At 44.2% G+C, this 22,929-nt stretch overlaps 1 protein-coding gene across 2 annotated transcripts in view; it reads left to right on the plus strand.

Moving 5' to 3' along the window:
- MKNK2 (MAPK interacting serine/threonine kinase 2) overlaps nt 1-22,929 on the plus strand; it is a 105,888-nt gene that overhangs the window by 11,907 nt on the left and 71,052 nt on the right. The window contains exons 2-4 of one of the 2 annotated variants that reach the window (XM_040417789.1): nt 4,282-4,394; nt 19,189-19,371; nt 20,292-20,350. Coding sequence is in view for 1 of the 2 variants with exons in the window: in XM_040417788.1 (XP_040273722.1) it covers nt 19,321-19,371 (51 nt within the window). In the remaining variant the exon portion in view is untranslated. The remainder of the gene's footprint in view (nt 1-4,281; nt 4,395-19,188; nt 19,372-20,291; nt 20,351-22,929) is intronic. The other variant, XM_040417788.1, reaches the window with a different exon arrangement.

Genomic DNA, 22,929 nt, shown 5'->3' on the forward strand with positions numbered 1-22,929 from the left:
CACCGTTTGAAACCGCTCCGTTACAGCAAACAATAGCAGAGATGCTGGCAGCAGGGAGGGGAGGGCCTCGGGAGGAGTGTAATCTGATCCTAGAGTGGAAGCTGCTTCTGCCAGCCCCTCCCCGCCCACCAACCAATCAGAGCTAAGGCAAGCACTAGCAGCTCTGGGTCACTGACACAAGTACAGGAGGGAGTCTAGAAAAAGTCTAATGAGTCTCAGGTTAAAAGAATCTAAAGATCCGACTTAGGCCTTATTCACACGTCCGTTGTTTCTTTCCTGATCTGTAACGTTTTTTTGCGGAACAGATCTGGACCCATTCATTTTTAATGGGTCCTGAAAAAAAATCAGACATTGAGCTGTCCGTTTTTTTTCAGGACCCATTGAAAATGAATGGGTCCAGATCTGTTCCGCAAAAAACGGAACAGATCAGGAAAGAAACAACGGACGTGTGAATGCACCCTTAGGGTGCATTCACACGTCAGTATTTTTACCTTTCCAGATAAACGTTCCTGTTTTTTGCGGATCCGAAAATCTGGATGACATGAGGATGCTTTTAGCATGTGATCGGCATTTTTGACGGATCCATTGACTAGAATGGGATGACGGAACGCAAAATCGGACAAATAGTAGGACGGGGTATATTTTTTTGTCAGGATCCGAATAACGGAACCCACGGAACGGAATCACGGAATCGGAGAGCACCATGAGTGCTGTCCGATTATTTGCGGATTCCATTGAAAATGAATGGATCCGCATAACGTTCCGTTTTTAATCGGAACGGATGCGGAACACCAAAACGGATGTGTGAATGGACCCTTAGTTAGAGACTCATTCGATTCTTTTAGTAAAGAGCCGTCAGTCAGAGTCTAGAACAGGTTATGCTGAGGCTGTCGGCTGATCCTTTAGTTGCAGCAGTGATAAGATTAAGGGACAGGAGCAGAGAGATAAAAGTGACAGGACACAGTTTAGATTAGTTTGAATGAACCCTTTAGGATCAAATTGGCTTCTCAAGGAGATATATATGTTAAAGGCATCCCTTCTTCTGTCTCATTCAGTAGCTATAGAACTAAGGCTACTTTTACACTTGCGGCAGGATGGATCTGGCAGGCTGTTCACCCTGTCGGATCCGTCCTTCCGCTGTTTCGCCGGACCACCGCTCCGTCCCCATTGACTATAATGGGGCAGAGCTCTGGCGCAGCACGGCAGTGCATGGTGAAAGGCCGCCGGACTAAAAGTACTGCATGTCCAACTTTTTAGTCCGGCGGCCTCACAGCGAACTGCCGTGCTGCGCCGGAGCTCCACCCCCTTCCCCATTATAGTCAATAGGGTTCGGGGACGGAGCAGCGGTATATGTAACATGGTATACAGCATTATTGGGGGGCTCTATGGAAAAGTGGGGGGAGGAGCACTATGGGGGCGCCAACTGGGGGCTTTATTCCAAGGAAATTTGTCAAGCCCTGTGTTAATTCATAGTTTTGATGCCTTCATAGTCATGAAAATAAAGAAAACTCTTTGAATGAGAAGGTGTCCAAACTTTTGGTCTGTACTGTGTGTGTGTCTGTGTGTGTGTGTGTGTGTATAGATAGATAGATAGATAGATAGAGATATATATATATATATATATATATATAGATATATATATAGATATATATAGATATATATAATCTATATCTCTATATCTCTATCTATCTCTCTGGAATCTGTTTTTACATAGTCACTATTGGCTCAGTGATGTCACAACATACAATCTCATATTACCAATTTAGCAAAAGTGGTTTCACCATAATTATGTATTAGTGTTGAGGTGGTAATATTGGATGGGTATCTGTGGTATGTTAACTATGAATGTCATTAATCAAATATGTATTTTATATAAACCATCATGACACTATAATGGATGTTTTGTGCTTTATGAACTTAAATGATCATGTTGGAATTCATTAATAGTAATTGTTAGCTACTGTAATGATCTGTTGCCAATACACTATTTTTTATTTTTTTTGCCCCTTGGTGGTGATAGATGTTTTACTTGGTATTGCACGTTGCCGCTTTGTGTCTCTGCAGCGTATGATTCTTGATACGGTGCCTGGAACGCACAGCCATTCTTTGTCATGGGCTGGGCTGTGCTGGACAGGGATGTCAGGAACCTCATTTTGGACCTGGCGTCTGCGTCGCATGCACGTCCCACTTGTATTGCGTCTCCATTCAGGATGTAATCCTAATTGTCAACAGCTTTGTTTTTAATTAAGCCGCACATACGACTATATAAGGCAGATGCTGATGTATTTCTTGTATTCCCCGGAGGAAGCTAGGTGTGGCGAAACAGCCTTGGGAGGAGAACTCTGCAGGGTTTACTTGTGTCTCTGCTTCTTTTATATCTTGCATCAAAGATTGGTTGGTCCTTTTGACATAAGTCACTGGGTTTATTTATTCCCATATGCAGATTCTGTTACTGATGTCTGACCTCCATATTTCTCCTAGTATTGCGGCTGAGATGGCTGGCTGACTCTGCGGCGCCCTCTATATCCTCTTTTGGGTATAGACTTGCTGCTAGTTCTGATAACCCATATGTTGTGGTTTTTAATGTCAAAGTATATCTTTTTAACATAAGTTTTGAGGATAATTTTTTTGGTGGTCCATGCTTGCTTGTGTTGCCCCACCTTCTGCCAGGTTGGATTTGTCTACAACTTGCAGCCACTTCTAGACTTCTTAATTTTTTTCCCCCAGGGCCACTTAAAATTCCCAGTCTGCCCATGGGTGAGGGTTGGCCTCAGCATATGAGTGCACAGCGAGATTTTCAGTTTCACTGCTGGGTGTGGCAGCAGCCCTGCTATTTTCTGGAACCTTCTGCTTTTATGTGGAGATAAAACTGCGGTCCATGGTGATGGTAACATGGTGGAAAACAACTCATTCCCAGCAGTTTCCAATCTGTGCCTGTGACTGCTTCTACTGGACTAAGCCACTTCCGGTCTGGCTGGCAACTGGACAGTAGTGTGGGAACAGCTGGCACAGGAGTTTGTTGCCACTAGGTCTGAAACTCCTTACAAACAGGTTTCCCACACTCCTAGCTTTAATGTAAGATGTGCCGAGATCACTTGCACTGCTTTCATGAAGTACCTATCTCCTTTCTCTCCCCTGGCATGTGGTAAGTGCCCAGAGGAGCAGGACAACTCCTGAGAATTAGTTATACTTCAGCAGTGGGTAGCCTGTGCCCATCTTACACAGAGGTAAATTGAAACTAAACAGATTTGGAAAGTCTTGCATCATAATATGCTATCTTTCTGAGTTTGTCTGAAGTGACAGGTCATTTTGCCAGTTTGCAACTCATGTCAAGTTGTGTAAAGGTTAATTGTGGCCACGTTACACAGTGTGGATAAGACTTTCTAAAGTCTCATTTTTTTCGCTAGTACTGTAAAAGCACCCCTTTTATAGTAACAATTCTGGGGTATCTACAATAATTCTATGGTGTGCCATTCCCTTCTTATTCCTCAGACATTATGAATAAATTGTTGGCAGGTTGCAATGAATATCAGATGGGAGTTACCAGTTGGGGTGTTGCAAAGTCTGAAACTATCAAATCTTTGCTGCTAATGTCACTCGTGTAGAGACCTCCCAAACTGGTAGCACACATCTGGGCAATCAATGCAAACTGCTAGCATGTCAAGTGCAGTCACAAATCCTGTTTAAGTGGTTGTCACTTCAGCAAATGGCATTTATCATGTAGAGAGAGTTAATATAAGGCACTTATTAATGTATTGTGGTTGTCCATATAGCCTCTTGCTGGCTGGATTCATTTTTCCATCACATTATACACAGTTTTTTTTACATGGTTACAGCAACCCTTTAATCCAGTGGCGCTGCGTGTGCACTGTAGGGATAAAAGCTGACCTTTGTGCACTTCACGCTCTTGGCCACTGGTGAGGCCAATACTTTTTACGATACTGTGTAAGTGCAGCCACCACTGCTGGATTGTAGGGTGGTCATAACCCCTCGATACAAACCGTGTATAATGTGATGGGAAAATATGGACAATCACAATTCATTAGTAAGTGCCTAGTATTAACTTTCTGTACATGATACATTTTATTTGCTGGTGAGAACCTTTAAAGCCACTAATTTTCCTAAACTGAATATACCAGCTGAAAAGTAAGCAGAGTATCCATAGCCTTTCAGAAGTATTTCCAACCTGCTGTGTTGGCCTCTGAATTTGACCTCGAGGGGTCTTATTCTAAACTTAGTTCTGGGTTCTTTTATAACTTTAGATGTTGTGTATTCTCCCAGGCGCAGATCTCATTTGGATCTAGGGTTTGCCAGGCTCTTTGCAGATGGATCTACCATCACACTGGGAGGAAACTCGAGCTTGGTCCTGGATCCAGCACTGGATGCTTCCAAGGGTAAGTCCTTCACTTTGAAACATAGACTTTAAAAGGCGCTTGGCTTTGAAATTTTGCATCCAGTTGTTGGGTTACAAAAGCTATCATTATTTAGTGCAGAAGATGACTGTTGGGGTATAGAAAGGGCGGGAATGGATACGCAGAAAACTAGCTCCAGAAGATGCCCTCTTGATTCCATTTAGCTGCACCTGGCATGGAAGGAGTTGGGACTCCACAGCAATTCAGTCCATACAATCATTGTGCAGAATTTATTTGTCTTATAATGGATCTCAGACGGAAATGGCTTTTTTTTCTTTTTTCTTTTCTCTGATGGTTTAGAAAAAAAAAAAAATAAGATGTGAACTCTCACTTACTCTTCAGGTGAATCAGCTCTTTCTGGTAGCATTACAGAAAGTATGACACATTCTAATAGTGTTAACTATAAAAATGATGCTATTGGAATTAATCTATTAAGAAATCGCAATTCCGACTAGTCGACTGTCAGTAAGTCGTGTACTGTAGTGGCCAGTCCTCAACAGCAAATCCAAGAAAAACCACCCGTAATACGTAAACGTTATCATTACGAATAAAATCACCTCTTTTGTGCCCCACACTTGGCAGAAGCAGGTATAACAGCAGAAGGAAGAATACCTCTCCCTAATGTCTATCCCTTTTCTGTTGGGCCCTGACAGAAAATTGAAAGACTGTCACAATAGAGGCGATCCTGTGTCAAGTAACTCCTGCAAGCCTTAGGACTCCCCTGGCCCAAAAATATACAACATCTCCAGATAGTAACAATAAAGGTCTCTTTAAATAGTCATGATAGTCAAATGTGGCATAGGTCAGGAATGGCAAACCTGCGGCGCACCAGTTTTTTGTAAAACTAAAATTCCAATAATGCCCTGCTGTAGGCAGTGTGGGCATGCTGGGAGTAGTGGTTTTGCAACAACCGGAGAGCCGCAGGTTGGCCACCCCTGGCAAAGGTTGTAAAATGAACATCTATGGTGTGATTATCACAGACATTACTTGAACTACAATTCATATTTTTTCCTTACGCCTCCCCAAAAGCACTAAGCAGGAGGATACCCCGCCTCCCAAGAATAGGAAACAACCTGGAGAACAATCAAAAGCCTACTCCCCTTTACCTTCTCCAGTTTCCTGTCCCTCTGGGGATGAAGTGGAAAATAGAGCAGGGGTTCCCTCCTGATTTGGAAGATGTCACACAGCTTTTTTTTTTTTTTTTTCTTCTTCTTCTGGGTCTGTCCGTTCCTCTGGCTAAATAGTCAGGAGGGCTGCAGCAGAGCGCCGGGGTCCGGTGCAAGATGCCGGCGTTCAGGCAGCCCTGAGCAATACCGCGCCTCCATGCGGGGTAGCTAAGGGAGGAAGCCGGTATTACGAGACTCGGGGACGGAGTCTCGCGAGAATAGATTACATGGGTGCCCGTCGGCTTGCGCACCGTGCCACGTGATGCGCATGTGCTGCTGAAAATGTCGGCCGGACAAAGAATGGCATTCCTCATCAGCGTGGAAGCATCGGTGTGTTGGAGCAGCCATGTCCCTGCCTGCTGACATGTCCGCAGGCCCTCCAAAGGCCCTAAGCCCAATAAGCCTCCTCCTTAGTGATGAGTTTTTTTTTCTTGCAAAGTTTCTTTTGTACACCATTGGGGTTTCATGGTAAAGGTTCCCACTTAAATTACTCACTCCAAAGCTGTTCCTAAAGGTTTTTTTTTTTTTTTTATTATTGCAAGGCAGAGCCAGCAAAAGTGGGGTACCTTCATTAAAGAAAAAATGTGCCATCTGTAAACAGCTTGCCGGTCACATAAAGAAACCCCTTTGCTAGAGATGTACAGATAAGATTATGGCTGAAGAGACCCCATCCTTAGTGGACAGCCTGAAATTAATCATTAAAGAGGCTCCACCGTTGAGGCTAAAATGGCAGTGATTACTAAGAGACCCTCTACCTCCAGATCTATTCCTGACACACCTCTGGATGTTGATTCTGACTTTGATGAAGAAGTCTCCTCTGATTCTGACTGTTTCTTCAGATGGTGAATCGGGTAGACCTCTGTGTTCTAGGTTCTATTGAAGACACCGATTCGTTCCTAAAAAGTATCAGAGCTACCATGAACATTGAGCAGTTAAGAGCCCCAGTTAATTGAGGACTAGATGCTTAAAGGTCTGGGGGATAAGAAAAGACGTGTATTCCCAGCCCATGAAAAAATTTTTTTTTATTGCATACGAATGGAAGGAACCTGAGAGGAGATCAGGAGTGTCTGGGGTATTCAAATGAAAATACCTTCTTAGTGAAGTGGATTCGGCCCATTGGGATAAAACTCCCAGGGTAGATGCCCCAGTAGCCAGAATATGTAAGTCCTCCCTCCCCTTTGAGGATGTAGGCCTCTTACGGGACTCTATGGATAAAAAATTTGTCTATTCTGAAGTCGTCTAGGGAAACGTGTACCTCCATGTTAAGGCCCAGTATTGCTGCTACCTACACTGCCTGGACCTTTTCTTTATGGTTATCTCAGTTAGAGGATACTAGTTTCTTATCAAATGCCTCTGCTGACTTGGTCAAGCTTTCCACCAGATCAGCAGCCCTGTCGAACTCTGCCAGAATGTTTGTTTGGCTAAGGTCCTGGTCTGGGGACAACACTTCAAAAAGCAAGCTATGTAGTATTTCCTGTGAGGGGGACAGGCTTTTTAGTTCAGTATTAGATGACATTTTAGACAAGGCATCTGATAGAAAAAAGGGCTTCCTATCAGAATCCAGTTTTTTTTATTCAGCATCGCCCCTCCTTTCCTACCCAAAGAAAGGGCAGGCCTGACCAAAAAAAGAAAGAAAACTCAGGCTCCTGGCAGCCCTCAAGAGGCAGAGGTATGGGTTTCCTATTTAACTCTGACAAAAACACCAAACAGCCAAATCAATGACTCCAGAGAACCGGTAGGGGAAGAGTTTGGGAAGGATTTTCAAAATCCCCCTGGGTTCTAGATCTGATACGTTACGGTTACAGAATAGAATTCTGTCCCCCCCGCCCCCCCAGGTTCTTATTAAACAGAAAATTAAAAGAAAAGCAATTCTAGAATCTCAGGTTCAGACCCTACTGTTAAAATGAGCTGCTGTTCAGTACCACCGGATCAGAAAGGGAAGCGGTTCTATTCACCAAACTGCTCTTGCAGGGCCATTATAACGTTCCCATTCACAGCGATCATCAAATACCTGCTTTTTTTTTTTTTTTTGTAACCTGGAAGATCGCCTGACCATCTACAGTTTCAGGTCCTCCCTTTTCGGTCTTTCATCTGCCCCCGAGTTTTTACAAGGATCGTTGCAGAAGTTTTGGGGTTCTTGCATCAGCAAGAGATCCTAATTGCCCCCTACCCAGACTATTTTCTGATTACGGCTCATTCATCAGATTCTCCTCCAAAAAATTCCAGTTAGTCAGATGTCCTTCAGTCCCTATGCTGGAAATTAAATATGGAAGTCTGACTTCCTGGGGATACTGTTGGATTCCCACCTTATGACTGCCTCTCTTCCGGAGCAGAAGATCCAGAATATAATGGCAAAAATCTCGGTTTTCTAGTCCCATCTAAGTGTCCTTCAGAGAAATTATGGTAGTCCTGGGCTTAATGACTTCAGCCATCCCAGCAGTCAGGTGGGCGCAGTTCTGCAGCAGAATACTACAGGCTTTTCTCCTTTCCATCTGGAACAAAAATTGCTTATCCCTAGACAAGAGGGTGCCTCTTCCTCCTCAGGGGAAAGGCTCTCGACAGTGTAGGCTACAAAGGGAAAATCTAAACCAAGAAGTTCAGTGGAGATCCTCAATTTCAGCCGTACATCTGAAGGGAAAACACTCTGGCAGATTTTCCGAGTAGAAAACCTCTAAAATCAGGAGTGGTCCTTCAACAAGACGATATTTCAGTCAATATGCGACAGATGGGGAATCCCAGTCCTGGACCTCTTAGCCTCCAGTATAAAGAGACAGGTGGATTGTTTCTACTCCCTATCTTACGATGACAGACCACTAAGTAGATGTGTTCTCGGGTCTTTGGCCAGAGGGCTTGCTATATGCATTTCTCTCTATCACTGATTCCCAGAGTCTTGACAAAAATAATGGACAAATGCCAGGTAATCCTGATAGCCCCATATTGGCCCAAAAGAACATGGTTCCCCTTCTGCTAAGCCTCTCGAGCAGGAAGTACTAGTTTCTCCCTCAGATTCCAGATCTTCTTCAGGGCAAGGCCCAACATCCGGATGTGCCACAGTTGAATCTGACAGCATGGATGTTGAACGTTCCATCTTAAGAGCCTTAAAGAAAGGACTGTCGGACGTGGTTATAAACACCCTACTAAATAGTAGGAAGCCTGTCAATTCTTATATTTATCTTGGGATCTGGAATGCTTTCTGCTGTTTCACAAGAGATGCCTGGAATCCCACTGGCTTTCCAGAGGTTAAGATAATTCTTAAATTTCCTTCAAAGAGGCCTAGAAGACTAAGGGTCAGTACTCTGAAGGTCCAGGTAGCGTCCCTCGGTGCTTTTAGACCAACCTATACAAGAAAAACAAGTTAACATACAGTGTATGGATAACACTGGGGTCTAGTATAATGTATACTGAGCCAAAAAAAGAGCCATACCAATAACCCCAAAAGAAAATAGGGAAAACACACATAAAATATTTGTAATTTATTGAGACATAATCAAAGTACAAAATATAACATAAGGTACAGGAGGGAAGGAAGACCAAGTCAGAAGGTCATATACAGCCTCCCTCACAGAACCCAGCTAACAAGGAAGGGGTCACAGCCCTGGGTATAGAGCAGCATAGATAATAAGAACTGTAGGTTCAATCATAATAACATATAATGCTATATATGCTGCATGCATACAAAGAGTACATATGGTCGCACATGGCAGACCAGCCGACCCCGGGTGACTAGGATGGCCACATGAAAATACAGGTAGCCAACGGACTGTCAATACAGGCAGAGCTGGTGTGCCAAGTGCAAGCAGTAACATAAAATACCAAACTAGACAAGCGTAACAACTGAATAGCAATTACCCATGATATGCTGGACCCAGAGCAAGCGACCGGAGCTGCACCTAGACGCACGTTTCACCTTAAGAAGGCTTCGTCAGGAGGTAAAGTAACAAACAAAGTTCGTCCTTAAATGGTGTGGTCCACATCATAGAAGCATGCCACCCAGCCTGCAGAGCCAGCCGAGGCACGCCCACAGCGTCACATGACTAAACCAGGTAGCCGCATCAAGCAGGCACACCTCCCCCGGGTACGATCACATGACACGCGGGTGCACGTCAGCCGGCCCACAGCAAGACATGTATAGGAGCGTCATCCACTATACCGCCCGAGCAGCGCACCGAAGCGATGCGCACATGCCAGGTGGAGTTGATACATGGAGATCACAGGAAACAAGATAGTGTCAACATATAATAGCTACTCTGGAGTACAGCATATCGCAGCAATGTCCATCCAGCAGTAAAATGCCACTTGTATTGTTATCCATATTACACATCTCAAGACCCTGGGAATGTATATGTAAATAGCCCTATTGTTATAATATACACAAGATATTGTGATGAGATACTAGAATATGGCTACTAATATCTCAGTAGTATAATAGAAAATTATGTAAATTCTATATAGGATAACCCATGCAGCGGTTACACAGTAAACATAAGTCATAATAGTTGCAATCACCCATACAGTGAGTGAGATGACACCACTAAGCAGTGGTACAACAGTGAAAATATATAATTACAATAGTATTAATACAGTAATATTTCATAATGTGAGTAAGTAGAATATGTGATAAAAGAAATAATCACCCATGCCACTATTTAGGTATACACTCACCGAATTATTAGGAACACCTGTTCTATTTCTCATTAATGCAATTATCTAGTCAACCAATCACATGGCAGTTGCTTCAATGCATTTAGGGGGGTGGTCCTTGTCAAGACAATATCCTGAACTCCAAACTGAATGTCAGAATGGGAAAGAAAGGTGATTTAAGCAATTTTGAGCGTGGCATGGTTGTTGGTGCCAGACGGGCCGGTTTGATTATTTCACTGCTCAGTTACTGGGATTTTCACGCACAACCATTTCTAGGGTTTACAAAGAATGGTGTGAAAAGGGAAAAACATCCAGAATGCGGCAGTCCTGTGGGCAAAAATGCCTTGTGGATGCTAGAGGTCAGAGGAGAATGGGCCGACTGATTCAAGCTGATAGAAGAGCAACGGTGACTGAAATGACCCCTCGTTACAACCAAGGTATGCAGCAAAGCATTTGTGAAGCCACAACACGCACAACCTTGAGGCGGATGGGCTACAACAGCAGAAGACTCCACCGGGTACCACTCATCTCCACTACAAATAGGAAAAAGAGGCTACAATTTGCACAAGCTCACCAAAATTGGACTGTTGAAGACTGGAAAAATGTTGCCTGGTCTGATGAGTCTTGATTTCTGTTGAGACATTCAAATGGTAGAGTCCGAATTTGGCGTAAACAGAATGAGAACATTTATCCATCCTCTGTTGTCTGTTATTTCTTGTATTTGCCCATTTATTGGGTTGACCCGTGTGGCCTTACAAGTGGGTGGCCTTTTGAGTGGTCATTGTTTTTGTGCTCTGTGGCTATTTTTGCTCAGGGCCCTATTGCACCACGCTCTTTATATGCTTTTATATCTATTTTATGTCTCACATTTTCACTTAAATGAATTATTAATGCATTTATAATTATTTATTGTCATAATTTGTATCAATTGTATCTACACAATAGTGGCATGGGAGATTATTTCTCTCTATGCGTTAGCATCCATGCCCCTATTTTCACCTAATCATTGATCTTTCATTTTATTTTCACACACTTCTTGCAACACCTTAGCACTAGTCCCTCATGTACTATATATACCTAAGGGCTCTTTCACACCTGCGTTCTTTTCTTCCGCCATAGAGTTCCGTCGTCGGGGCTCTATGCCGGAAGAATCCTGATCAGTTTTATCCTAATGCATTCTGAATGGAGTGAAATCCGTTCAGGATGTCTTCAGTTCCGGAAAGGAACGTTTTTTGGCCGGAGAAAATACCGCAGCATGCTGCGCTTTTTGCTCCGGCCAAAAATCCTGAAGACTTGCTGCAAGGCCGGATCCTGAATTAGTGCCCATTGAAAGGCATTGATCCGGATCCGGCCTTAAGCTAAACGTCATTTCGACGCATTGCCGGATCCGACGTTTAGCTTTTTCTGAATGGTTACCATGGCTGCCGTGACGCTAAAGTCCTGGCAGCCATGGTAAAGTGTAGCGGGGAGTGGGGGAGCAGTATACTTAACGTCCGTGCGGCTCCCGGGGCGCTCCAGAGTGACGTCAGGGCGCCCCAGGCGCATGGATGACGTGATCGCATGGCACGTCATCCATGCGCATGGGGCGCTCTGACGTCATTCTGGAGCGCCCGGGGAGCCGCACGGACTGTAAGTATACCGCTCCTACTATGGCAACCAGGACTTTAATAGCGTCCTGGCTGCCATAGTAACACTGAAAGCATTTTGAAGACGGATCCGTCTTCGAAATGCTTTCAGTACACTTGCGTTTTTCTGGATCCGGGGTGTAATTCCGGCAAGTACAGTGCACGCCGGATCCGGACAACGCAAGTGGGAAAGAGGCCTAATAGTGGCATGGGTGATTATTTCTTTTATCACATATTCTACTTACTCACATTATGAAATATTACTGTATTAATACTATTGTAATTATATATTTTCACTGTTGTACCACTGCTTAGTGGTGTCATCTCACTCACTGTATGGGTGATTGCAACTATTATGACTTATGTTTACTGTGTAACCGCTGCATGGGTTATCCTATATAGAATTTACATAATAATTTTCTATTATACTACTGAGATATTGGTAGCCATATTCTAGTATCTCATTACAATATCTTGTGTATATTATAACAATAATAGGGCTATTTACATATACATTCCCAGGGTCTTGAGATGTGTAATATGGATAACAATACAAGTGGCATTTTACTGCTGGATGGACATTGCTGCGATATGCTGTACTCCAGAGTAGCTATTATATGTTGACACTATCTTGTTTCCTGTGATCTCCATGTATCAACTCCACCTGGCATGTGCGCATCGCTTCGGTGCGCTGCTCGGGCGGTATAGTGGATGACGCTCATATACTTGGCTTTCTGTGGGCCGACTGACGTGCGCCCGCGTGTCATGTGATCGTACCCGGGGGAGGTGTGCATGCTTGATGCGGCTCCCTCCTCCTTTAGTCATGTGACGCTGTGGGCGTGCCTCGGCCGGTTCTGCAGGCTGGGTGGCGCGCTTCTATGATGTCACTCCCTGCAACACTGGGCGCGTGTGCCAATTAACTGCCGGCTGTGGACCACACCATTTAAGGACGAACTTTACTTTACCTCCTGACGAAGCCTTAAGACGAAACGTGCGTCGAGGTGCAGCTCCGGTCGCTTGCTCTGGGTCCAGCATATCATGGGTAATTTCTATTCAGTTGTTACGCTTGTCTAGTTTGGTATTTTATGTTACTGCTTGCACTTGGCACACCAGCCCTGCCTGTATTGACAGTCTGTTGGCTACCTGTATTTTCATGTGGCCATCCCAGTCACCCGGGGTCGGCTGGTCTGCCATGTGCGACCATATGTACTTTGTATGCATGCACTATATATAGCATTATATGTTATGATTGAACCTACAGTTCTTACTATCTATGCTGCTCTATACCCAGGCCTGTGACCCCTTCCTTGTTAGCTGGGTTCTGTGAGGGAGGCTGTATTTGACCTTCTGACTTCAGGTCTTCCTTCCCTCCTCTACCTTTTGTGCCTTGTTATATTTTGTACTTTGATTATGTCTCAAATTACATATATTTTATGTGTTTTCCCTATTTTCTTTTGGGGTCATTGGTTTGGCTCTCTTTTTGGCTCAGCGGCCCTCAGTGCTTTCCTGGAAGTTAGCTGATGAAGCTTTAATCAGGCTTTTTTTTTAAAGGTGCCCATAGATTAAACCCAGAAGTTAGATCCACGGTGCCTCCCTGGGACCTTAATCTAGTACTTTCTGTACTTAGAGGCTCAAAAAGGAGGATCCTTAAGTGAGATTCCTATTGGGTTACTCTCCCTAAAGACTGCCTTTTTAATTGCGATCACCTGGGCCAGGAGGGTCGGAGAGATCGAGGCCTTATCTTGCCGTCCACCATATCTAAATATTCTGGATGACAGAATAATTTTAAAGCACGAGCCTTCCTTTTTATCAAAAGTATTTTCAAAATTCCATTGTCGGCAGGAAATTTCATTACCTATATTCTGTCCACAGGCCAGGTCCAACAAGGAGGTTCAGTACCACAATCTAGATGTCAGGAGATGCATCTTTGCTTGCCTAAAAGCCACTAAGGACGTAAGAAAATCAAATCGCCTACTAGTCCAGTATGCAGGAAGAAACAAATTTCCCGCTGGATTAAGATGACCAATGCCATGGCATATAGAGAGAAGGGTGCTATTCCTCCCCTGGAGTTAAAAGCCCATTCGACTAGATCAATTTCTACCTCCTGGGCAGAAGGTGCCTGTGTTTCTAGGCTGCGACGTGGTCCAGTTTAAAGAGGACCTTTCACTAGATTAAAAAATCTAAACTAAATATACAGACCTGTAAAGCGGCGCCCAGGGATCTCCCTGCACTGCGCCATTTATTAACCCTTAATAAAGGAGGTGGGTACTAGCAGCAGATCAGTGGCAGTTAACCCCTCAGGTGCCGTGCCTGAGGGGTTAACTGCTGCTGATCACAGCTCCCTGTCAGAGGCCAGGATGTCTGCTATGCGATTCTGCTGCGGGCACCTGCCTCCTGTATTAAAAGTTAGACTACCTTATATGGGTTCCAACTTTGTTAAACAGCAGGCTACATAGTGGCGCCCAGAGATGTCCCAGCACTTACTATTATTCCTGGGTGCCGCTCCGTTCGCCCGCTGTGCGCCTGTGCCCCATTAGTCTCCTGCAGTCCTGCTCCATATGCTAATTATTATCTGAATGATGGGGAGGAGACAGCAGCTTCTCTAGTGGGCGTTGCTTCTCCCTGCACTGCGATTGGACAGCTCTACAGCCAGGGGAGAAGGAACGCCCACTAGAGAAGCTGCTGTCTTCTCCCCATCGCTCCGATGGTAATTAGCATATGGAGCAGGACTGCAGGAGACGGTAATGGGGCACAGGTGCACAGCGGGCGAACGGAGCAGCGCCCAGGAATAAGTGCTGGGACATCTCTGGGCACTGCTCAGTGTAGCCTAATACTTAACTAAGTCCGGAACCATGAAAAGTACTATCATGGTGGCGCAGTGCGCCCTCCGCCCCTCTCCCCTCCTCCTCCACCGCCCCCGTCTCCCCATTGGTGGCATAGGGGAGAGGGAGAGACTGCTTCCTTCTCCCCAGTGCTGCTGAGGGAACATGAGTGCGCTGACAGCAGCAGCACGCTCATGTTCTGTGATACTAGACTGCGCAGCCCAGTATCGAAAAAATTGCAATCTCTGTATCGTATCGATACCGGGACTAAAGTATCGATTGGGTATCAAAATTTCGATACCCGCAACAACCCTATTTGGTACATCAATAAACCTGGGTGCGTTCACGTCCACGTTTTATGTAGTACTTTCTTTTTTTAGCAAGAAAAAATGTAAATAAGTGCCTTGGAATATGTAGTCCAGGTTGTCCAGCAGTGCCAGATCCCCCTGATTGCTTCCTTAAAGGGAACCTGTCACCTGGATTTTGGGTATAGAGCTGATGATATGGGTTGCTAGATGGCCGCTAGCACATCCGCAATACCCAGTCTCCATAGCGCTGTGTGCTTTTGTGTAAAAAAAACGATTTGATACATATGCAAATTAACCTGAGATGAGTCCTGTCCCTGACTCATCTCACATACAGGACTCATCTCAGGTTAATTTGCATATGTATCAAATCAGTTTTTTTACACAATAAAAGCACACAGAGCTATGGGGACTGGGTATTGCGGATGTGCTAGCTGCCATCTAGAAACCCATGTCCAGAACTCTAGACCCAAAATCCAGGTGACAGGTTCCCTTTAACCTCCTAACACATTAAAATTGGAAAACCCCTCCCAAAAATGTTACTTTTTTTATCGTAGACTTTTGTCTGCAGTAAATCTTGTTGGCGTACAACTCGGACACAATTGCATTTTTAACCCCTTAGTGGCCTTAAGGACCAATAATTCTTAATTTGTGTTCCAGCAGTGATGACTTCAAATTTTTTTTTTTTTTATTCTTTTATTTTGCGGGATTAGTTGTAGATTTTCAGGAACTATTTTGGGGTGTTTACATATAGTGTAGTAAATAACTTTTGTAATTTTTAGGGGGAAAATAAAGTAAAGTAATTTTGTGGAATTTATGTACGGTGTTCACTGGGTGCTAAAAATCACATTTTGTTGGTCCGTACACTGATGATGCCACATTGCTATACATTTAACTTTTTTCTTTTCCTCCTGCAGCCTGTCAGCTCTTCAGCTGCTCCCTCATTCTCCTCCATACTGAAGGGGTGGGGCAGCTGCTTTGGATGCTCCTATCTTTGCTTTGGTAGCAGCTAGAGATATGGTCTTTCAAGCAGTAATAGAATGACAGCTATATCTTCAGTATATGATACTATATCACTGTTAGAAATTGAGATGCAGTGAATACAGCTCAAAGTAAAAGCAGGTTTTACCTGCGATTTATTCCCGGCTCCATTTCTAAATATCTCCTGCTTATCTTGGACTCAAGCTGTCATTTTGGTCTTGTATGGAATACCAGCTTTCAAACAAGACTAAGACCGTGCTTCTAGCTGCTACCAGTCAGGAGAAATCAGTAATCAGTAGATAAAGCAGAATTCCCCCCTTCCACTACTTTGGACAAAACAGTTATCCCTTTTTCTTGTACTCTGCCGTCTCTAGCAATCCCATAAAAATGATTGTAGCAGTGGTCTGTTTTTCGAACCAGCCGCTCTGTCCGTTTCAGGGGGGCTTCACAGGGTACAGGGCCCCTGTTCTTGTGATCTGTGTCTCCCTGGAGTTGGGGCACCACCAATCTGATAATTATCTCCTATCCACATAATTTGTTATAACTGGAATACCCTTGAGCTATGAGCACTCTCCTGGATAGTTTCCTAATTAATGAGAGAGTGTTGTGCACGCTGTGTTCTGCCACAAGGGGGGCTTAAGAATTGCATATGGTGTTATCATGAAGTACAGAGTATACCAAAATGCAGTTTACTCTATGGTCATGACTTTAGATTGTTATACGGTATATAGAGCAGGGCTCCAGATGGCGACCAAAATGGTCGCCAATGCGACTTAGAATTTACAAATGGCGACAAGACTTTTTAGTCTTGTCGCCATTCGCGACTAGACCCGCAGCTCTGCTCAATACAGCGGCGGGACACAGGAGATGAGCGTTCTCAGCAGCGCAGTGGAGGAGTCTCTCCCTCCCCCCTGTGCTGCTGCTGCCGCCGCCAATAAGAGGAGACGGGAGGAGGAGGGGAGGGGCTGTGGCCACTGCGCCACCAATGAAGAAAACTGACCTGTAATACAAATACAGGAGGCGGGTGCTAGAATCAAATAGCAGACACCCGACCTGACAGGGAGCTGCGATCAGCTGCAGTTGAGTTAACCACTCAGGTGTGGTACCTGAGGGGTTAACTGCCGCTGATCGCAGCTCCCTGTCACAAAGGTCAGGTGCCGGCTATTTGATTCCGCCTCCTGTATTTGTATAAGAAACATTGGTGGCACAGTGGGAAGTGCCAATGAGGGTTAAAAATAATTTAAAAAAAATTAACTCGCCTCCTCCAGTTGATCGCGCAGCTGCCGGTCTCCTGTTCTTTCTTCAGGACCTGTGGTGACGTCACTGAGCTCATCACATGGTCCATTACCAGGGTCCATTACCAGGGTCCATTACCAGGTGATGTATCCACAGGTCCTGAAGAAAACAGGAGACAATCAATTGGAGGAGGTGAGTTAATTATAATTATAATATGTGCATAGCATTCTATATTCAGAATGCTATTATTTTCCCTTATAACCATGTTATAAGGGAAAATAATACAGTGAATACTTTCATCCTAGCAACCATGCGTGAAAATCGCACCGCATCTGCACTCGCTTGCAATTTTCACGCAGCCCCATTAACTTCTATGGGGCCTGCGTTGCGTGAAAAACGCACAACATAGAGCATGCTGCGATTTTCACGCAATGCAAAAGTGATGTGTGAAAATCACCGCTCATGTGCACAGCCCCATAGAAATGAATGGGTCAGGATTCAGTGCGGGTGCATTCCGGTATTTTGAATGCCAGATCCGGCACTAATACATTCCTATGGGGAAAAATGCTGGATCCGGCATTAAGGCAAATCTTCAGTTTTTTTTCGCCGGAGATAAAACCGTAGGATTACTCTCCATTCAGATTGCATGGGGATATGCCTGATCAGTTCTTTTCTGGTATAGAGCCCCTGTGACGGAACTCTATGCCGGAAAAGAAAAACGCTAGTGTGTAAGTACTCTAAAATATTAAGGCCTCTTTCCCACTTGCGTTGTTGGTATCCGGCATGCACTTCCGTTGCCGGAGGTGCCCGCCGGATCCGGAAAAACACAAGTGCACTGAAAGCATTTGAAGACGGTACCGTCTTCCAAATGCGTTCAGTGTTACGATGGCAGCCAGGACGCTATTAAAGTCCTGGTTGCCATAGTAGGAGCGGGGGAGCTGTATACTTACAGTCCGTGCGGCTCCCCGGGCGCTCCAGAATGACGTCAGAGCGCCCCATGTGCATGGATGACGTGATCCATGCGATCACGTGATCCATGCGCTTGGGGCGCCCCGACGTCACTCTGGAGCGCCCGGGGAGCCGCACGGACGGTAAGTATACTGCTCCCCCACTACACTTACCATGGCTGCCAGGACTTTAGCGTCCCGGCAGCCATGGTAACCACTCTGAAAAAGCTAAATGTCGGCTCCGGCAATGCGCCGAAACGACGTTTAGCTTAAGCGAATCAAAATTTTGGTTTCAAAACAACCCTACGCCAATCTGATCGGCGTAGCGTTGTCACGATACCAAAATTTTGATTCGGTTTCGATTTCGCGACTAAAAATTTTATTTGGCTCCTAAATTTTTCAGTTCAGGAGCCAATGGCTACTAGGTATTTTTTTTTAGTCTGGAGCACTGTATAGTTTGAGCAGCAGAAACTGCTGTAAATATGATTTTTGAAGATTGGTGTGAAGGAACACTGGCTTAGTTGCCCATAGCAGTCAATCGCATTCCACCTTGCGTTTTTCAGATCTGCTTTGGAAAATAAAGGAAGGTTTCTTATTGGTAGCTATTGGTAACTAAGCCAGTGTTCTACACCAGTGTTGATATATCTCCCTGTGGTATGCAAGATTTCGAGCTCCTGTAGATGGAAAATATTCAAGAATGGAAGCTAACTTTAAAGGGGTTGTCTAGGCTACAACTATTGATGACCTGTCAATAGGTGTAGCCTGGACGACCCTATTAAAGGGAACCTGTTAAAGGACAGGAGGAGCTGAGAATGATGCATAGTTTTCTGGGAAAAAGATTCAATAAAACCTGTAATTTATTGGTTTAAAGTTATACCTAAGGTATACACAATTGAGGCCAAAAGAGGTATGGAGCAGCATAGGCAAAAAAGCTCTACTCAAATGGATGAAGACCTACCTCATGATTCCTGTGAAAACCAAACCTATTGCCAGTGTTAACCTAATCACTTTTTACCTTGGTTGAATCTTACAGCATTCTTTTTGTTTTCACAGGGTCTCTTTCCAGCCATCTGAGATCATCAATCCCCCATTTCTTCTCCTTTAACACCCACTTTCCACTTATTGAACTCCTTGGAGTTGTGAAAGTTTCTGCTTTGTATTAAGTTTGGAAATCCTTTTGCAAATATGGTACAGAAAAAAAGTCCTGAAATGAAGGGCTTTCACCGTTCTTTTAAGGTCAGTTGATTCTTAATATGGAATTTACTTTATTGTGCCCCACGAATTAATGTAAAATCCAGCATAAAGGTTTGTCCAGCTTTTGGATATTGATGACTTGTCCTCTTAATAGGTCATCAATATCTGATCGGTGGGGGTACTACACTTGGCACCCCCACCCATTAACTTTTTGCACTTGGTGCTGGAAACATAATGATGCATTGAGCAGGAGGCACAAAACAATTGTCCATAATGTAAAGGCTTTGTCAGCATATTGTCGCTAAACTCCCATTCAAATGCTGTGTCACATTTTCAAAGTAAATATCATATCTGAAATTCACCACAAGGAGAAACCATATCCTGAGACTAGGGATGAGCGAAGCAAGGTTTGGCTCCCAGATCTGAAGTCGCTTCGCTCAAAACTTCATTTTAATGCTGTATGGAGATCAGTTTGCATACCACATTAAAGTGTATGGGCTCTGGTGAGATATTATAACTAAAGTTATTAAACCAGAAAACCATTTTAAGACTTTGGTTCTGAAGTCTGCTTTGGTACCAACTAGTACTTCGGACCTAAAGCAGACTTTGGAGCCAAGTTTTAAAATGGTATTCAAGTTGAAAAATCACCAGACTTTTTTCACCAGTCTCGCAAGAATTAGAATTTGCGTCGCCGGAGCCCATACATTTTAGTGCTGTATATAGACAAAGTTTGAGTGGAGCTGAATGGCTTTCCGTAGTGTCCTGCAATGCCGATTCGGCAGGCTGCCTCTGGCTGTAACAGCCTGCTGAATTGGCAAAAGTGTAACAAGCCTAACATAACATTATTTCTTCATCTTATGTTCTGTTAGATGTATGTTTTATGTTCTTTTTGGTTTTTGTATTATCTTTATCGATAGGCCCCTGTTTTGCGTTCCTACTAAACTACCTAATTTTGTATTTAGTGTAATACAGCAAACTCTATATACGTTACGTGAAGAGATCTGTACTAGGATGTTGAAGGGAACCTGTCACATTGAGCATGCAGTTCTATCTGTAGGCAGCCTGGCATAGAATAGCTGAGCAGATAATTATGTATAATTTTGTAGGGAAAATTGAGATCGTTTGAATCAGCCTTATTTCTCGTGTGTCAGAGGAACTGAAAATGGTTCCATTAAACAGATTGAATGTGGATACAAATGGAACACCTTTATTTTCTATCAATCGTTTATTGACTTAAAGGGCAAAAAAAAAAAACTCCCATCAGTCATGTTTCTGTTATTTTTCATGAAGAAAGTGCAGAAGACGGCACTTATCTCCTGTCAAAAATAACAAACCTGACAGGCTTGACACAAACAGAAAACACTGTTGCGCAAATTAATGCAGTCAAACATATGGGGATTAACACCTTCCTAACATCCGCTGCACTTGTCGTGTCTTAAAGAAGGTGCTTGCTCAGTACCTGAGTGGCTGCTATAGCCATCACGTACCTGCTGTTTTACACACCTGACATCTGGTGGTAATCTGACAACTGTAACTTTTTGTCCCCTCAGATGCTGTGGTAATCTGTGACCGTGGAATTTAAAAGGAACCTGTCACCTCCCAAAGCAATCCCATGCCACCAGCAGTACCTGCGTGTAGCCAGCAATGTTTCTGATTATTCCTTTCTTCCTGAAGGCAGATGCAGCATAAGCACTGAAAACGTTTTATCCTCTGCCCGGCTCGCTTCTCCACACATGCTTGAAGTCAAGGAGACAGTGGCCTCCTTAATTCAAGTCACGGTAACCATGCCCCCTTCCCTGTGACTGACAGCGCTTATGCACGAGTGTTCGGCTGACTTTGCCAAACAGCCGTCTGTCAGTCACAGCGAAAGGGCAGGGAAGGGGGTGTGGTTACATGACCTGAAGCAAGGAGGCCGCTTCCTCCTTGACTTCGAGCATGTGTGGAGATGCGCGAAAGGCAGGGGATAAAACAGTTTCAGTACTTTTGCTGCATCTGCCTTCAGGAAGAAAGCCGGCATCAGAAACGCACTGCAGGCTACATGCAGGTCTTGAGATGGTTTTGGGAGGTGACAGGTTCCCTTTAAGCTGTCATTTACTGGAAGTGTTGTGCTCCCAGTGACCAACAAGCTCCACTTTGATGAGATCATGGACCAGTTTGCTTGCCATGGCAGCTTGGAGTAATCTGAAGGGTCTGAGGCCTGGATATTGGCAGGCGCTGTACTTGATTTCCGGCAGTCCTATCGAGAATGTACAGGACAGCAGGGTGAATGCTTAGCCTGCTACTATATAAGAGGGACATGGGATCCATGTTCTCTGGATCAATGGGTATTGATATTGAGTAAAGTAATTACGACGTCATACACCCCAGAATATCAATATAGAGGTCAGAATGTGACGGTGCAAAGAACAGCTTTCTGCGCAATTTTAAATGGTGCCATTAGAAAGTACAACTAAGCACAAATATGGCTATATTATGGCCATGTGAACGGAAACGGTTATGGTTTTGTACGGTAAGGCAGATTAAAACATGGAAAATGGCTGTTTCAGAAAACTTTATTTTTTTTCCTCCTTCAGCATTTTTGTTCTGACAGAAAACACAGGGCTTGTTCACATCAGCTTTAACTGGTATTTTATTTATTTAAACTTCTAGGTTTAGGAGTTCAGTACACTATCCTATTCGGTGGTGGTGAGCTACAGCTGTCAGAGGCCACCTACTGGACTCATAAACATAGAACAGGGATAGAAATGCATGAAATGTGTTAAAGAAAAGTTATACTAAATGATATACTTCTATTAATCTGCTCAGCACTTCTGGCATAAAGCATGCTGGCTGAATAGTCATTCATGACAAGTTTGCTGCAAGTTCTCCTTGAGATGACAATTTAATAGGTAACTTTTCTTGCATGTATCAGTGGGGAACATAGAAGACCATGGGTATAGCTGCTGCCTCTAGGAGGCAACACTAAGCTGAAACACAAATGTTAGCCCCTCCTCTTTGCTATACTCTTCATGCAGACACTGAGCTACTCAGTTTTAGCTTCATATCTGTAGGAGGCAGACATACTCGGCTTACAGTTCTGCCAAAAACTTTTATTTTTGGAATTATTATAGGTAGTCACAGATGTCTTGTCACCACACATGAGCCAGAGGCCAGCGGGTCACAAATCCTGCTGCTCTGATCCCTACCACTGGAAGGCAGGAGTATCAGTAGATCACAAATTCACTGTCATCTGCCAGCAGTTGGATCATCTTATATCACGGGTTCCCAAAAACCCTAAACACTACTCTGCTTTTGTTCGTGGCCCATAGAGATGCATGGTAACAGCCTGATGTTGCCCTGGGGAGATTGTTTTCAGGCCTGTCCTTTAAGTCTGATTGGCTAACTTGGGCTCTGCCTTCAGGTCCAGTCTTTTAAGCCCCTGTGTACTGCTACACTAATTCCCTCGGTCTAGACCTTCTCCTTTTATTGCCTTGATACACCCTTGGCTCTCTGCAGCTCATTACTACATCCACCAGTTCATCAGGACCTTTCTCCAGGTCTTCCTCTGCTCACTATTTCTCAGACACAGTAAATCACCGACAGACATTGAGCGAGGTGATG

The sequence above is a fragment of the Bufo bufo genome, chromosome 2 (assembly GCF_905171765.1).
Source record: "Bufo bufo chromosome 2, aBufBuf1.1, whole genome shotgun sequence".
NCBI lineage: Eukaryota > Metazoa > Chordata > Amphibia > Anura > Bufonidae > Bufo > Bufo bufo.